The sequence below is a fragment of the Podarcis erhardii genome, assembly GCF_964252035.2.
Source record: "Podarcis erhardii genome assembly, chromosome: 1".
Classification (NCBI taxonomy): Eukaryota; Metazoa; Chordata; class Lepidosauria; order Squamata; family Lacertidae; genus Podarcis; species Podarcis erhardii.
The window spans coordinates 78,615,911-78,634,791 of NC_138497.1; the positions used below are offsets into that span (position 1 = coordinate 78,615,911).

Below are 18,881 nucleotides of genomic sequence, written 5' to 3' on the forward strand. Positions count from 1 at the left end.
ACCCATGATTGTACAAGTCAATTTTTTTATGACCACAGAAGTTAGAGAAGCTGTTGAAGTTGGACTCAATAAATATAATTTCACCCTCTTAAAATTTTGTAGTGTAAGGACTTTTGCCTGTAGCTGATCAGAATTGTAATAGGCAACATCTAGAAGGCTTCAAATTGGCAAAGGCTGGTTTGAAGTAACACGTAATATAGCTGTTTCACAAAATGATTAGACAAATGCTCTTCTTAGCTGCTAGTAGCAGCTTGGCCATGTTTTTTGTGAAATTAATTTTAATTTACCTCTTAAGGCTGGCTTAGGTATTGTAAACCATGCATAGGACTACAGGGCAGATTTCTCGTCATACAATATTCTGGCACTATACCAAGCCACCATTTGAATTTCCAAACATGAAGTTTACACTACAGCTACGTACCTAAGTGCTGCATTCCTAAGAGATCAAATTCTCATCAATTCAGACATCAAATCATGATTACAATTACAGTTTGCAAGTCTCACTTCAAACCATAATTGGAGATCCTTAATCATTGCTTATTCAAGTTCATTTGGTACCGCTAGGTTAGTAATCATAATTGTATGTAAGGAAACAAACATCTTGCTTAGTGCTATGACTCCATCCATAGGAATAAAGTCTTCAGCTATTTTGATGAGAATTCTTCAACACACTTCCTGCATTATGGTAAGTGTAGGCAAGATCAACTTACCTATTACTTAGTACAAATACGTGAAAGCATTGTTGTACCACAATAATTTTATTATTACCACTACCACCATCATTTTGAAGGGAAACCCTTCCAGTCAATTGGTCCTTTAGTCATCTGCAACTCCCCCCACAGCAGTATCAATTTTGATATACAAAAGTGCCAAACACACTGAGAATATGTTAAGTTTGCAAAATCATATAAAAAGCCTGGAATACAGAAAATCCATTCATATGCAGCTTGTACAGCCATACATCTTCCAAGAAGTTTGGCATGCCTACTTTCCATTTGCAGCATTGAACATTCGTTCCTAAGAGAAGAAGAAAAAAAATCAAGCATTTAACAGAAGGCAAATCATATGAAACGTCCAGAAAATAGTTTCACATGTGTCAGTTTTCAACTTGTATAATTGAAAAACAGTATGGATTCGGCTTTAATAGATCTCGTCAATTTAATACTGATTTTATCAACATTTTACACTGCTTTATATAATAAAGCACTGTTTAAATTCAGTATTCTATATGGATATTGACAGTTCTAAACAATAATGCTAATCTCTAATATCCAGTTAGTCTTATGGAATTATCATGTTTTAATCTTCTCCATTGGTGAACAGAAATGAAACTGAAACAGAAGCTGCAAATAAGCCACATTCTTATATGACCTAATGTATAGCAGACTGTAGGAAGATAAAACCCTTTTAAATAATGTTACCTTTATCATCTGCTCCAATTTAACTGCATCAGCAGCAAACTTTCTGATTCCATCAGACAACTTCTCCACAGCCATTTGGTCCTCATTATGGAGCCAACGGAATGTCTTCTCATCCAGATGGATCTTCTTCAGGTCAGATGCTTGAGCTGAAATGAAGAATGCACAAAGCTACTGAATCTTGGATAGAACAGCTCTTAATGGGTGCGGAGTCCTTTTCACAAAATCACTAAATGCTAAGACAGCAATTGCTGCTGCTCAACTTTGCACAGCACCCACAGCAATGTTTATTCTGAACTCTTACATAAATCAACCAGCTTTACAGAGTTCATGGTATGTTTTTTGTGTTTTTATATTGCAAACTACCCTGTGATCCTCAGATGAAGTACAATATAGAAATAATAATAATAATAATAAGTGTTGTACTTTAAGCTCCACAGTAGGTTCAGCAACCTAGGTACAAGAGCAAACATGCTGATCTAAAAACTATTTGATTATCAAACTATCAAACTATTTGATTATCAAAAAGATGAGTTGACAACAGTGCTTCTCTAATAGTTACACACAAGGCCAGAGCCTTTAGATATATTTACTCTAACTCCCATCTGCTCTTATCCAGAGAATACACTTGTTCAACAGGAGAAAGTTTAGAATAAAAGATTACAAAAAACCCCATATTCTCCATGTCAGCTCTGGGGTCTATTAGATTAAAGGTAAAGGTAAAGGTACCCCTGCCCGTATGGGCCAGTCGTGTCCGACTCTGGGGTTGCGCGCCCATCTCGCTTAAGAGACCGGGGGCCAGTGCTGTCCGAAGACACTTCCGGGTCACGTGGCCAGCGTGACAAGCTGCATCTGGCGAGCCAGCGCAGCACACGGAACGCCGTTTACCTTCCCGCTAGTAAGCGGTCCCTATTTATCTACTTGCACCCGGGGGTGCTTTCGAACTGCTAGGTTGGCAGGCGCTGGGACTGAGCAGCAGGAGCGCAGCCCGCCGCGGGGATTCGAAACGCCGACCTGATGATCGGCAAGTCCTAGGCGCTGAGGCTTTTACCCACAGCGCCACCCGCGTCCCTAAATCTATTAGATTACAATCCCTCTGATGCCAGAGTCTACATGGAGCCACAGCCCCTTAAATACTTCCGGGTCACGTGGCCAGCGTGACAAGCTGCATCTGGCGAGCCAGCGCAGCACACGGAACGCCGTTTACCTTCCCGCTAGTAAGCGGTCCCTATTTATCTACTTGCACCCGGGGGTGCTTTCGAACTGCTAGGTTGGCAGGCGCTGGGACTGAGCAGCAGGAGCGCAGCCCGCCGCGGGGATTCGAAACGCCGACCTGATGATCGGCAAGTCCTAGGCGCTGAGGCTTTTACCCACAGCGCCACCCGCGTCCCTAAATCTATTAGATTACAATCCCTCTGATGCCAGAGTCTACATGGAGCCACAGCCCCTTAAATACTTCAGAGAAATATACGGTGATAAGGAATACCTTAACTGATTTACCCTGTTAGGTAGAAGTCAACCCTTAAACACATGAAGGACATTGTAATGAAAAACTGTTGGATTGTCACCCTAGTTAATCATCCTTAGTAAAAATAATTTGCAAGACTATCACACACAATATATAAAAGAAGACAACCTACCATCTTTGACACTGAGCATCGGGGTTAGCTTGCTGGTATCTTTACTGAGCTCTCCCAGAAGCTTTGGTGAAATGGTGAGAAAGTCACAACCAGTCAGTGCTTTGATTTCTCCAGTGTTTCGAAATGAAGCTCCCATCACAATAGTTTTATAGCCAAACTTTTTGTAGTAATGGTAGATTTTAGTGACACTTTTCACACCTATAAAAGAATATGGTTTTGGTTTTTTTTTTTAAAAAAAGAATACTATGCAAAATTACTTAACCTTGAAGAAGCTCTCAGACCTCAACTCTTTAAAAAAACACCTTCCTTAGTTTTTTAAAACTAAGCATTTGGGCTTGAGCATGTTAAAATCTTAATATGTTTGTCACAGTCAATCAATTACCTGGGTCTTCTGATGGCTCGTATGTCTTCTTGTCTGTATTTGCTACATGCCAATCCAGAATACGCCCAACAAAAGGAGAAATGAGGGTGACTCCTGCTTCTGCACAGGCAACAGCCTGAGCAAAGGAAAACAGCAAGGTCAAGTTGCAGTGGATCCCATGCTGCTCTTCAAGGACCCTGTTAAAAGACACAGCCTTAGAAGAGAATTGCTCCCCGCACCAACTATAATTATACTGCTGGAAAAAAAGGAATAAACAATTTACTACATATATACATTTTCAAATTACTAACTTTTAGAAATTTTTGATTTGTCAGTATTTATCCCACAAAAAACAACCTCCAGCTCTGACAATCTAGTTTCATATCAGAAACTGAATTACAGGTGTTTCAGTCTGGATAGGAGCAGGCACCTGAAAATAAGAGGTGACTGCTTAGTATTAGATTATATTGCATCTATACTGCATTAACGCATAACGTACAAACTTACTTGGCAGCCTGAATGCCCTCCCATGTTGATGACAGCTTGATGAGGATGCGATCTTTACTAATTCCTGCTTCTTTATAAAGATCTATGAAGTGTCTGGCCTTCTTCACCATGCCTTCCTTGTCAAAAGACAACCTTTAAACCAAAGAATTTTTTAAAAATGTGCAAGCATTCATCTTTGTTTTTTTGTTTTTTGTTTTAGTTTACTGTATAGTATTTCTCCATTAATCATGGGTAGTAGCTCATAGTAGTAGGTAGAAAATCATTTGGCATTAATGTGTTTAAGCTTGAAGTCTTACAAATCTATTGGTTTGTATTTATGTGGAGAGGAGACCTTAGCGCATAACTGGACTTGTGACCAGGTTCTTGTTAAAAGTTTTGTTATTTTGGAAAAAGAAACAAATGGTGCCTCTTTGAATTTTCTGGGATTTCCTCTGTCCAGCTAAACAGAACTTTTAACACAAAAATACTGAGCAGAATAATTTGTCAAGTCAGCACTTACCCTTATGTGGCAATGTCTATTTCGCTGTTTATACCCATGTTAGGAGCACATCTTTACAATGTGTGTACTCATGGCAATATGGTGTGCAGGCACCTTTCTACTAATTCTAGTATGTATGTATGTATGTATGTATGTATGCATGCATGTATGTATGTATGTATTAAATTACACCCCCGCTTTCCTAAAAATAAAAGTGGCTAGCATAATAAAAGCAAAACAAAAAATTAAACACATATTCTATAAAAGCAATAGCATAAATAAGATCACCAACATAAATAACAAACAGCTTAGGACAGGGCTGGCAAGCATCTTATTCACAAAGGCCTTTCTTTAAAAAACACCTCCAAGAGCTTCACCACATGGCAGAAGATCATGGTGGTGGTGAAGGCATGAGCAAGAACTCCAGAGCTTAGGCATGATTACCGAGAAGGCCCTCCTCCCATTAGTCCCAACAAGGAATTATGCCAAGATTGATTACACAAGAGGGCCTCAGCTGAAGAACTGATGAGCAGCCAGGTTCCTTTATTTTAAGGCAGAGACCTAGAAGGCAATTCAGGAGACACATACCTTGCATCTACTTCTGTGGACACACGGCCAGGTATCCTCTTCAGTATTTCTGCCCCAAACAATATAAAAAGCTTGTCACAAGCATTTTTAACTTGGTCATCTTCTGACCTGGAAATAAACGATCACAAGAGAGAATAATGAATATCCAGGGAAAAGAATGATTATGTGATGATAATGTCCCCCCAAAATTGGCCACAGCTCAATTGGGAATGGCTAATTGTTTGAACTATGGTTTAGTCTTGGTTTCTGATAGCCATAACCTTTTCTTGGAGGGAGATGACATGCCGTTAAATTACAATACAGGAGGGCCAGAAGAAAATACACAATGGTACCATCATGAGGGGTCATAGCTGCCAAGTCTGAATATGAATACACTTACCCACCATGTTCCCTTTGACAGAATACTAATGGACTTACCCACCAAGTTTCCTCCCATATGCAATAGCATCTTCCACCAGTTGCTGGTAGGATGGCATCTGGGCTGCAGCAAGTATCAAAGAAGGGTTGGTGGTGGCATCCAGAGGCTTATACTCCTCAATAGCTATGGGAGACAAAAGCAATCAGGAAAAAAACCCTGGTTGGCTAGCATGACAATAATTTGTTTTAAAGATGGGATAGGGTGGAGTAAACTTAGCTAATTTGCTATTCCAGAAGCATAATCTTGTTAATAACAATTAAGCAGATGCCAAGTTTGGGAATCAATTAGTCAGATTGCTGTTCAAAGCGTGACTGAACCCCACAGTGACTTAAGAATTGGAAGCTTAGTTCTCAAATGGCAAACATGAGCTGTACCACTTTTAGACTGCAGGTAGGGCATCATATGCCAGAATGCTTCTCCATACAAAAAACATAGCATGACTTCAAATTCTATGCCTCGTTCAGGACAGTTTGGTATACCAGTCTAAAGGCACAACCCTGACTCCCAAATACACCAGCTAGGATAAGTTAGGATGTGGTGTATCTCCCTAGGCCCCAGCTGAGCTGGTGTAAATGATTCACTTTGGTGTAAATACTTGCACCAGGCAGAGGGAAAGCCCTGCTAGCATAGGTCTTGAAAATATCAAAGACAATAGTGAGGTGTGTGTCAAAGGCACAGGATGGACAAAGAGGGAAGAGGAATGAACAAAGTTCTGTTGCTCCATCCCTTCAGTGGGCCCACAGGAAACAGGTGGCGCTGTGGTCTAAACCACTGAGCTTCTTGGGCTTGCTGATTGGAAGGTTGGCAGTTCGAATACCTGTGACGGGATGAGCTCCCATTGCTCTGTCCCCGCTCCTGACAGCCTAGCAGTTCAAAAGCACACCAGTGCAAGGAGATAAATAGGTACCACTGTAACGGGAAGGTGAATGGCATCTCTGTGCACTCTGGCTTCTGTCACGGTCCTCCGTGCACCAGTAGCTGTTTAGTCATGCTGGCCACATGACCCGGAAAGCTGTCTGTGGACAAACGCTGGCTCTCTTGGCTTGAAAGAGAGATGAGCCCTGCACCCCAGTTGCCTTTGACTGGACATAACCATCCTTTTTACCTTACCTGCCCACAGAACTCATGCAATTTACACACAGGTATAACAAACTTCATATTCACCACATAGGAACCAACGTAAGGACAGAAAATGAAGGTTTATACTGTTTCCCTACCATCTTGTCTCCCCCTAGCAAGGACCAGTTAACTTACGTAAGAAATACAGCCAGTATATCAGATGTGTGTCATTCATTACCTAGAGTACAGTGCTGCCCCGCAAGACGAATGCCTCGCAAGACGGAAAACCCGCTAGACGAAAGGGTTTTCCGTTTTGGAGGCGCTTCGCAAGACGAATTTCCCTATGGGCTTGCTTCGCAAGACGAAAATGTATTGCGAGTTCCTGCGGAGGTTTTTCCCTCCCCCCCCTTTCCTAAGCCCTAAACCGCTTATCAGCTGATCCGCTAAAAGCCGCTAAACCGCTAATAGCGCTAATCCGCTAAGCTGTCAATGGGCTTGATTCACAAGACGAAAAAACCGTTATACGAAGAGCCTCACGGAACGGATTAATTTCGTCTTGCGAGGCACCACTGTACTTGGTTAGGTCTATTCTTCCCAACTGGCATCTATGGAATTATTAGTTTTAGCACAATTTTGTTAATGATCACCATTTGTTCAGAACATAGAGAAAGCAGTTGGGCTAGTGCTTAGATATTTTTCTCTTAAGCATTTGGATATGAACATCCTTGAGAATCAAAATTAAGACCAACAATGAAGAAGTCAAAGTTATGCAAACTACTCAGTTTATGAACTTCCTTCTTTTTGAAGAATGAGGAAGTATTACTTCCTTCATCTCCTCTTCCCCTACCTTAATACTGCATGCCATTTCCCATTTTCTGTAATATTTTATCTCTCACAAATCCAGAATTCTGGCTTATACTGCATATTAGTATGCACTTTATAGTATGTAATCCCTCAGACATGTGAATGTAGAATCTAAATGCTTGATCCAACTCCTTAAATCAAGGAACAAAAATGCTTACTCATTGCAAGCTAAAGTAAACAATGTTCCACCCACTATTCATACCTCTTTGTAGCATTTCAGTTTTATTTCAGACAATAGTTATGCAGCACAACACCCAAGATTAACAAAGCAAAGTTGAACTTTGATTTTTGAAGAGCTAATCCATTTTAAAGCAGAAGGGTCTTATAGTTTAGATATGGAACAACTTCAGTCTTGTGTAGTTAATGATCTGATTTCCATCACACTAAGTCAGAGGTCACCCACATTTTTTGGACTAGTGGGCACACTGTGAATTTGGAGAATGTGCTGGGAGCACCAGTCACAAAATGAGCCACTGCACTAAGCCAACCTTTGGACAGCTTGACCCAGCAGCAAAAAGGACCAGAGGAGTGAAGTGGCTGTAAGTTCCTCTCCAGGATCCAACACACTCATGTACTTGGCCTGAGCCATGATGTGACACAGCACGACATGTAAACCAAGCCAGTGAAGCCACTACATAGTAATTGAATCCCTGTGGTCTACCACAATATTTTGAATGTATAAAGCAGGAGTGTATTCTTACAACCCGTTTACAAAAGAAAGATCTATACAGTACAAGAAACCCAGCTAAAACTTTGCCACTGGTCCATTACTGGATCACAGTTTACCTTCTACCCAGCCCTCTTATTGTTGTTCATCTATGTGAAAGGAACGGTATACAGAAAAATGGTCTATAGATTTCCTAAATACTAGCTCAAGTGTTTACTTTTAATGAATAAAGTAGGGAACTATGTGAAGTTTGATGGGTCTCCTAGAGTATATAAAGCACAACTTCGAAGACACCCCCTTCCCCTCCCAAGTCGGGTAAGAATGTACAAGTCCTGAACTGATACCTGGCTAGATGGGGGCCAATAACTAGAAGCTGAAACCTTTAGAAGACAAAGATTCCATGGCTGGGTGGCTTCCAGGTGCAGGAAAGAGGCAAACTGGATGGGGTTGCACTCCCCTAAAAAAGTAGATGCATAGTCTCGCGGTGCTTGTAGAACCATCATTGATGGAGACCCAAGTGCCCCCCAAAGCCAGCAACCTTTTACCAACTTTTGACTGATGCACCAGCCATGGCCACATGCTGGTAAGCTCAAGGATGGATAACTGTAACATGCTCTGTATGCAGCTGTTCCTTAAACTGGTGAAACCATTTTGAAAATCTGAAGGCAACAACACACTTACTAGAAGGATGTTGTTTCACATGTGAAACTACAGCTGGGTGTAACTGAAGGATAGTCATTGTAATCTGAAATGCCTTTGCACTGATAATCATCTCCAAATTACCCTAAGGACATGCCAGTTTTCTCGCCAAAGTTGCACAAGAGGCATCACAATAATGCAATATGCCCATCAACCTTTGTGACATTCTTAGCTATGTTATGCAACATTTACTGGATGAACACAGCAGCCCTCAAGCATAAAATTAGTTTTCTGTGATTGACAAATAAGTTACGGTGCCCTCACCAAAAAGAGGCTACACACAATTCTGCCCATTTTGGAAGTGAGTTATTTGACAAGGCTAATTTCAATGCCCATGACACTATACATATTCAGTAGCAATGCAGGTCTAGTTTTGTTTCTGCACCTTAAGCCACTTCCTTCCCTTTCCATAATGCTTCAAATTTGAAAATACATTGTGAAACGTTTCTTATTTGTTATAATGAAACTTTAACAAATTACAACACAGGGAACCTCCTGCCCCAAAATTTCTTATTCATAATTTTCAGGATTTTCTCCCTTCTGCATTTGCCAACTCAGTAATCATTAGAAGGATGCAGTAACCTGTTCAGTAGCAGAATATTTCAATGTCTTTCATTAGACTATTTACAAAATACACCTTGTCTGTTTAGCAGAGCTTTTATTTTGGGCTGTGCTTACTTGCTATAAAAAAAGGCAAGGCTGCATTTAAGCAATTTAAATTCTGAATCAAGAAATGTTGCATTTGGCAAACAGTTCTAATTTCTATACAGCTAAGTGGTGGAATGCATACAACTCTGCCTTCAGTTATAGGATGCATGGATGCATTCAGATTAACTTCATTTAAAAACTTATTACTGAAGCAATTTTTATCAGAAAGTATATTTTCTGTTAATGAACAGCATACTTCATTACAACAGGCAAGAACTGAGTTGGGATTTCCAGAAGGTCATAGTGAGTTCTGGGCCAAGAACCTGCATCACAGCATCCTAGTACTACCTACAATTCCTTGACTTCATGATTCAATTCAAGCAACAGGCTTTAACTTTTAGACTTGGAGCTGGTGCCCAGTGTACCTTGGCTATGAGTGTTCCCCGAAAAAGGGAAGTAATTATTAAACTGTGGCCCAGCGTGTCGCCACTAGAGGAAAAAGTATTATATCCAAGCAAGTCGTTCTTAACAGTAGTCCTACTGAAATCATTGGCTCTTTTACTATGTTGCTAGCTTTGGCTACTTTTAAAAATATTTTATTTATACTGCATTGCTCTTCGACATAATTCAGTTTAGCAAAAATTAAATGAAGATCTTGGCTCAACAACTGCTTCCTCCACGCTACAGGGCTAAACTGAGTCTATGGATTGCCTGCTTCCAACGATCTGAAAGCTGCAACAGCACCTACTAAACGCAAGTGCAAGCCTTCCGTGAGCGAGTCCATTTCTGATGTGCATGAAGTTTGCAAGAACCGAAATAAATCCGAGCACGCGCACCACCTCTAACTTTGACTCTGCTGTCTCGGGTTGGGCAGCTATGGCAGCAACCACCGAACAGCTAATATGCTCCTAAACAAATGATCGAAGGCACGCGGCAGACTATGGGAGGCAGGGAGCCACTTTGCCGGATTTCACTCCGGGACGCAAACCCAAAAGGGATGCAGCAGCTGAACCTATGCCCTTTCCACGACCCTTTGAGAAGCAGCGGCCCGGCGCTGTTGCCTCCTCCCCACGGAAGCAGCGCCGCCGGCTTGGCCAAGAAAGCCTCGTTAATCCAATTTGCTTCAGCTGCGTCTCCCCTTCCCGCCCGACGCCATTAGCCGGTTTCCCAGCACCCGAGGCGGAACTCTTGCACCCAGTTGCCAAAGAAGCAGAGCGAGACCCGGCGCGTCTGCGCGGGACCGACGGCCACCGCCGCGCACCCGGCTCCTCGGAGGCATGGAAGCTGCTGAAGCAGCCGGGAGCGCGGCGCTTGGAGCCTCAGAGACCCCGCTGGCTCAGCCGCCGCCGCCGCCCCCTCCTCCCTCTCGCCGCCCTCACCGTGGAAGTCCCCTGTGTCAGCCACCACTGTGGTGTGCTGCTTGAGCTGCTCCAAGGCCGACTCCATCTTCTGCCTCTTCACTGGGGAAACCGACATGGTCCACCAGCGCCTCGCGAGACCCTTTATATATTGGGCGCCCTTCGACGGAAGCGTTGGCAAGGGGCGCGCGCGCACTTCTTCCGCCCTTCCTCTCTCGCGGCACTCAAGGGCTGCGCGTGACAGGCGGCGCCCGAGGCGGCTTCTGCGTGCGGGGGCTACAGGCAGGGGCGGGGTCAAGAAGAGGCGCCTGCGCCTGCGCCGCGGCCGAACGGGTTTCTCCCATTCTCTTCAGCCCGCCTCCTCGAGAAAAGAGAACCAACTAACTCGGGAAGAGGTTGCGCAAAAGGGCTCGCGAGTGGAAAGCGCGGGCGGGAGAGCGAGAGACCGGGCGGCATTGCTTCAAGGTCTGCAGCCAATCGCGGGCAGCGGCTGACCGTAGGACGAGCGAATGGAGGCCGCGTAAGGAGAGGGAAGCAACCAATCGCAGGAGGGGGAGGAGGCGCCGGCGGAGAATGGAAAAAGCGGCTGCTCGCTCTCTGTGGTTTCGTCTGGGACACGTGAAGGCTCACAGCGTTCAAAAGTAGTTAAAGGAGGTGGAAGGTGGTGGCTGATCTGTCGGCGTAGCTCGTGGAGTGCTCGCCTTGTTTTCCTCCTGCGACGGCCTGATCGCGGCTCACTTGTAGCATGCGCCACACCCACCCACACCTAGAATATCATGAATTATTTAGGGTAACGTCGGAGTTAAAATAAATAATACGAAGCCTGAGAGAGTCTTATGAAGCTTGCTAATAGTCCTAGGCATTTTTAAAAATAAACATACATTAAAACTTAATTTTCAAGCCCTTTTCACTGCAAAATCATGAATTATCTTCTAAAGCCAATTTCTCTTGTAAACAAAAATTGCCCTTTTCCCTTATGGGGTATCCAAGAGCCCATATAGAGTCCTTACATAGGTTCCCTATTGGTAGGAGAAAATAACAGAGGCCAACCAGAGAAGATTGAGAAGCAAAGCAGCTAGTAAGCTTGATCTTTATTGATCTGTTGCAACAGGGTACTCCCCTCACGCAGGAGAGGAGGAGGACCCCCAAAAACGCTGTGCAAGGGCTTATAAAGACTTTTGAAATTCCCATCCCCTAGATCAAGACCACCCCCAGAAACATTATGCATACATCACAGAAGGGGTGTAACCTAAGACCACCCCTCAGATACATCCCACCTACATCACAGAAATTTAAATGTTGTTTTTCTCTTGTCCTTGTTTATCTCCTGTCTGGCAGGTTACTTGATTGGATTTCCTGGGGAGCCTGGCCATTCTTTCGTAGTGGTATAATACTTATTTCCTGGGCCAAGTCACAGGCTCACGCCTTATTCATATCTTAAATGTGTCCTTAAGACAGGATTTGTGAGGAAAGAGACAATGGGGAGACTTTTCCAGTTTGACCTTGCAGAGAAAACATTTGCTCAGTTTAGGAATCAAAATGGTTCCAGGTTGGCCTTCCTGTGTTGATCTATGTATGTGCGGTTATGAACATTGCCATATATCTAAGACCATAAAATTGATCTGTTGCAACAGGGTGCTCCCCTCACACGCAGGAAAGGAGGAGGACCCAGAAAAATGGTGTGCAAGGCCTTATAAAGACTTTTGAAATTGCCACCCTGTAGATCAAGACCACCCCCAGAAACATCATACATACATCACAGAAGGGGTGTAACCTAAGACCACCCCTCAGATATATCATACCTACATCACAGAAATTTAAAAGTTGTTTTTCTCTTGTCCTTGATTATCTCCTGTCTGGCAGGTTACTTGATTGGATTTCCTGGGTAGCCTGGCCAGTCTTTTGTAATGATAAATACTTAGTTCCTGGGCCAGGTCACAGGCTCACACCCTATTCAAACACCGACAGGATTTGTGAAGGAAAAGACAATGGGGAGGCTTTTCCATTTTGACCTTGCAGAGAAAAGATTTGGTCAGTTTAGGAATCAAAATGGTTCCAGGTTGGCCTTCCTGTGCTGATCTATGTATGTGCTTGGTTGGCACACCCACGAACACCACCATATATCCAAGACCACAAAATTCCTATTACACTCTTTCAAAAACACATTCAGTAGACGAACTACCTAGGCGTCTGAGCTGTGCGTGTGTGTGTGAACTATACGTTAAACTCACGTATGAACGCAGACGTTTACTCTGTATTCAAGGGCCTGCAAGGGAGAAGTTATGTGCTTTAAATGAATGGCTTGGATCTGCCTTACATCACTGGAATCAATGTCCCTGATTATTATGGTGCCTTCTCCCTCCCACTGACTTCACCCCTCCTGCCTAAGTACAAGGAACTGGTAGTTCTTGAAAGGACATGTCGTGTAAAGAATTACAAATCTCTGTAGGCTCGTTCTGGCATTTGCCTGAACATGCAGGCACTGAAAGTGAAAAATAAGTGGCAAGCTTTGCCACTAACATCCTTGTGTACACACACACAGTGTCTACTCAAATTGCATTGAATGCAAATAGACCTCTGCACAATCTACGACTTCCCTGCAGACTTCCTTGTGCAACACAAGGTGAAGGCTGAGAACTGAGAAGGGGTAGAATGAGCATGCTGGAGATAGGGCTTGCTTGTGTGCCCCACCCATCTACACTTTTTGAGTGTTCACCTGAACACACAATTGACCTGTGAGACTGTATGTCTTAGTTTACTGCACAAGCATCCAACCCCTTCAATTCTGCAATTCACTGTACATAATATTGCTTGAGGTCTTGCCTGCTTGCATTAGAACTTCTCTACCCCCAAGAAGCTACTAGATCAGAAGCAAGCAAACTATAGTAGCATTGAAACTGGTTAACTGCAGTAAGTTCTTATAGGCAATAGTGTACATCACCAGATGATCACCTGATAAAGTCAGCTGTTGTGTACAGATGATCTGATGAAATAAGTGGTGGCTTACAAGAGCCCATGGAATAAGAAATCAGCTTGCTTGAACTGTCCTGTAACTACATGTGCAAAATCTACACCAGCTACAGTGTACATTCCCTTTCAACTTTCTTATTTACATTAACCTGGCACAAATGTGCAGGGAAAGCTCAAAGCTGCATTTTGTACAGTGTTCTGGATTACCCAATCTTGTGCTTCTGGTTTGTGCAATACATGAATCGCAAATGGCCATTTAGTCAGATTTTCCCTTTCAGGAAAATCCAGTAAGTTAAACAAAAATACAAAAACCATTGCCAGTGTCCCATTGGCAATATCTCAATGACATGTTTACGGTATTTAGTCCCAGCCCAGAAGCACCTTCTTAGTAAGCTGTTGCCCCCAATTATAAGCAGCACTCTCAGAAACTCTCAGTAATGCAGGTGCCTCCTAGACAACTAAGACAATTAGACACTAAGACTAATGGCTAATTCCATCCAAGTGGGAAACATGCACATGGATTAGCTTATAAGTACAACTAAACATTTTTGTAGGTTCAAATATTGTGCAGCATTAATCTAGCAACTGGAATAAAGGGTGCAATTTTAAACTACAAATTTGACACATGTTTAGAAATAAACACAAACCATGGGTAAATTGTCTTTTAATTTTTCAGCCATCTTGCCATCCCCGTTTACAGTACATACATACAGTTCAGCATCATTAATCAAGTCATGTTTGGTGGAACAAATACGTCTAATCCCGCAAAGATAGATTTCCATTAGATATGCAGCAAATACTCCCAGTTAAGTCAACATGGTTTATCAAATGCAGTCACCAAGTCAATGGTTGGTCCACTGACTTGTCTGAGATAGGACTATTCTATGGCTGTATCTGTGGCCACAGTAGTGTCACCAAATGGGTCTACCAGCAGTATACCCAATAATATGTTCACCACAGATTTAACAGAACTAGAATGTCCACTTCTATTAATGTTAGCCATTGTTAACACACGTTAAAATATTAGAACAGAGCAATTTATTAATTTCTTATATTTGTATCTCACCCTTCAGGGAGCTCAGACGTGGTTTTGTTTTACTTTGCTAGACTTTCATTACTGCCACTCTCTATAACAAGCAGTTTGCTTGCTTGATCAGCTCTGTAAGTCTGTTAAACAAAAAATAAGTGCATATTCTACTAAGGATATACTTGCCAGCTTCCATACATAATATAAACTTTATACTAGCTCTGATTTTTAACATGTTAAATTATCTATGCGCAGCTACCATTAAAATATATAATGTGAACATAATTTTCATCTAGTTATACCTTCATGAGTTTTTGTTCTTAAGAACCTTGACTACATTTTATGTACAGATAATCTAAATCCACTGTGGCTAATGTACAAATAATAGTAATAGATGAAGGAACATAAAGCAGTTATGTGTGTATTTCCTAAAGGCTTGGTCCTGCAAAATTCTCCAGGCATGCAAAGGAATCGAGCTTCTTTAATGACAGTATAATGGGGCTGTTCATACCATGTACAGGCTACATGTTGCAAGTCTTTGTAGGAATCAGCTCTAGGTTAAATATATTTGCATTTTCAGACTTCAAAAGTCTAATTAAAAGAGTATGTAGCAGTCATTTTTGTTCATACAAGTTTGTCAGGCTATTTCCAGATGTACTACAGACATTAAAGCTTAAATAAAGTTTTATTGACCCCCACCATCACCAGCTATTGTTACAGATTGTGGTTGCATGTCAACTGCACGCTTTACAATGCTGGAGTAAGTAGTTTCCCAGCAAGTGTGGGAGAAAGGTATAGTCGATCATCTCCTATAATATGTACAGAACAAGGACAAAGCATCTGAGAGCCACTGCTGCTGTGGGGTTTGGCTTATATCTAATTGTCCAAAGGTGATAATTGGCTATAAAAGGGAGCAGTGTGGCACCTGCATCTTAGCATGATGAACTGACTGCAAACTCTGTTACTATCAAACTGCAGCATGAAACTGACTAAGAATTATAAAAATATAATTTGGGGTGCCTTTATATTGTCTTAGGGGTTCCAGGCAGGTACAGCGTGTACTGCATGAACTTTCTCACCTTTTTCTTCTTCATCATATGGACTGAAAACTTTTAATTTAATGGACGTTTCAATTCATTACAATATTCCCTAGACATGAATGGGTGGTATTCAGCTAAATGCACAAGTGGAATGATTATTAGTTGCATGGCGGGACTTCCCATCTCCCTTGCAGCCCTAACCCTTTGTGCCATCCCCCAATCTGTTCCAGAGCAGATTTAGGGGGTGCATGGGAAGGGAGAGGAGGGAAAGTACCACTGTGCAAGTGGAAGTTGTTCTGCTCACGGAAAGCGCTGCTAAGTGCTACATTGAATACAACCCAATTTGTCTAATAGGCCATATAATCTGCAAATTGGATAGCTGGATGCTTTGACGATGGTGACTGCACATCAGGTTGAAATTAAATCTCATATTTTCAATCGTCTTTTGATTGGTTATGATCAACTGGGTAATGCTGTAGCTCATAAGGATGAGTGCAAAGACTTTTAACCTATTAACTATTACACAGTTAATAGGTTGCCACAAAGGTAATTTGAATATGCATCCATTTGCCTTTCTTTTCAGCTCCACTTCTTTCTTGAAAACAATAGTCTTGTATAGTACAGGGAGAGAGAGAAAGTTGTCCCAAATCTTGTATTTAGTAACTAGCTATTACAATTCATCTACAAGTTGCAAAAGGTCATTCTTCACTGTAAAGCCTGTTCTAGGCACTGCTTAGTAATGGGTGAAATAATGGGAAGCACAAAATGTAAAGACTCCAGGTTTCTTCTAATATCAGTCAGTGAGAAAAGGCATCTGATGAATATATATATATATATACAGTGCTAAAGACCAATTCCAATGTGATCCACACTGCTGACATTCCTTTTTTCATGATAGTTTGAATATTTAATTACCTAAACATCATGGATACTCCATCCCTTAAGGGTCACAATAGCACTGTGTGGGGTCTTTGCAAGAATGGAGTCATTCAGAGTTAGTCCCAAATATGATGATGGAGACTTAAAGGTATGATGACCAGAGGGGTGGTGGGTGGGGAGGCAGGGACACCAATGCAACTGCTAGGCCTAAAGTTTATCAAAGAACTTCAGAATATGCATTTAGCTCATATTACAACTTTCCCTAGAGATACAGCAGTTAATGGTTAGGACATTAAAACTGCCCTCAGATAAACCGTGGCTATGTTTGGTACATGATGGCTTCCTTGTACCCTTTTGATGGCATATATAAGCAGTGAATGCAGTTTAGAGCTAGGGAGAGAGAAAAGACGAGTTGGTTGCCAACTTCATTCTAGAAAATTCCGAAAGCAACTTTAAATCACTTGCCTGCTAGTTGATCATCATCTGGTCTTGTGTTGGTTTTTTTAAAAAAAACATGTCACACAAGTGGCCGCAGCAGTAATCTCTCCCCTCCCCTTCCCACGTTACGCTAATCCAGGCTTTCTTGTGCTGTGTACAAAAACACAACTGAATGGTCAGCCGGCCTGTAGTTTTCAAAATACAGGGCCTCAGAACATCCTTATAGGCTTGTATCATTTTTGCCCCCAGCCCATTCTATGAGGCTTCTTGAAAGTAGTGAAGGGCCACACAGGAAGCTGACTGCCATAGATCATTTTGAGGCCATTTTGCTTCAATCCAGCCTTTGCTCAGAACGTCAGTTCCTATCTTTACCATGCTCTGAACTTCACGCACATAACATTTATGTATAAAATATAGAGATATAAAAATAATACTTCATACAATACTAGAACCTCTCTCCCAATGCATGCCACGTTAGTGAGGGAGCATGGCCTCACTAACAGTGCTTGAAGGAACAGTCAATCTGGATGGCAATTTACATTGCTTAGGTGCTGATTCCAGCAGTCTTTTTTTCCATTTTTCTTTGTTTTGCTCTCTTTCCCTTTTTGTTTTTTTTTTGTTGTTGTTGTTTTGCAAGTGTGTGTGGGGACAGTGTTGGGGTGGGGGTGGGGGTGGGGATAAGAAGATAAACCTAAATAGCAGAATCAATCCTTTCTTGGCGTCGTTTCATGATTTCTTGAAGCTCCGACTCCCCTCTACTTTTCTGGAATAAAAGCAAAAGATAAAGAATGCAAACTTTTCAGTGACCTTTGAGTTACTATACATTTCTAATTTCTAATTTGAGTGACTTTGGTGAAAGATGAAAGGAAGGAACAGAGGTGAAAGCTCAGAGCTGTGACCTACAAAAACTATTGTGCCTTAAACACTGAAGTTGTGGGTTTTGTATTTGTTTCTCAATAAAAACACTTGATAGATGTCACTGCAACATTTTGCACTAAAACTAAGTCTTCTACACTTTGCTTAACTGTAAAACTCCTGCACAACCAGCCAATTCTCCACTACTTCCCTACTTATTTCATCACTATTTTAGGGTCCATATTATGGTTGTCATTCCTCCAGCTTTGGTTGCTGATTGTCAAAGGAATAACTGCACAGATAAATTCATCAATACATTTTGAATAAAATCTCAGGAATACTGCACACAAGTATATTCATCACTCATTGACAGTAGCATCAATAACTTTCATACTATATCATGTTAGCTCAACACACAATTCCTTTCAGAGATGGGATATACATCAATACACAGAGACTGCAATATATCACATATCAGGATAGCTTATGGAACTAATGAAGATCACAACAGCTAAAGAAGACTAAGGCAAGTGTGGGCCTCCAGATGTTATGAGACTCCAACTCACATTATCCCAGATCACTGGCCATAGTGGCTGGGAGTGATGGGAGGTGGAGTCCAATAATATCCAAAGGACCACAGGTTCTCCAACCCGATGCAATGGGCAATTTTTAGGCCCTAAAATGTACCATGGTCATGAGAGCATGTTTACCCATGATAGTCACTTATCTGTCAAACAGTCAAACATGTGGTGTCTAAAGTTTCAAATGCTGGCAACTAGTTTTTGAGTTACTGTTTTTTGAAACTACCATTGCATTTCAGTCACGAAATGTTTTTGGGTTGCTTGAAACTTGGCAACCCTGCACAGTCCAATGAAACATCACAGTAAAGCGCAGGCCATGTCAAATAGCCTAGTATTGTCAATGAAGTTTAAAAATGTTGGTGAACAAACTTCATCAGCTCCTTGAA

At 41.9% G+C, this 18,881-nt stretch overlaps 2 protein-coding genes across 3 annotated transcripts in view; both read right to left on the reverse strand.

Moving 5' to 3' along the window:
• Window positions 1-739: 739 nt before the first annotated feature.
• TALDO1 (transaldolase 1) lies at window positions 740-10,949 on the reverse strand. The gene is made up of 8 exons (XM_081880625.1): window positions 10,727-10,949; window positions 5,410-5,533; window positions 4,993-5,100; window positions 3,927-4,058; window positions 3,441-3,616; window positions 3,059-3,256; window positions 1,422-1,567; window positions 740-1,017 (listed from the first exon to the last, which is right to left on the reverse strand). Exons 1-8 carry the CDS (start codon window positions 10,821-10,823, stop codon window positions 985-987), a joined length of 1,014 nt encoding a protein of 337 aa, XP_081736751.1. The 5' UTR covers window positions 10,824-10,949; the 3' UTR covers window positions 740-984.
• Window positions 10,950-14,322: 3,373 nt separating this feature from the next.
• EPS8L2 (EPS8 signaling adaptor L2) overlaps window positions 14,323-18,881 on the reverse strand; it is an 87,572-nt gene continuing 83,013 nt past the window's right edge. For both annotated transcript variants that reach the window (XM_081879946.1, XM_081879947.1), the window contains exon 21: window positions 14,323-17,822. In XM_081879946.1, the coding sequence (XP_081736072.1) occupies window positions 17,751-17,822 (72 nt within the window). In that variant the 3' untranslated portion in view covers window positions 14,323-17,750. The remainder of the gene's footprint in view (window positions 17,823-18,881) is intronic.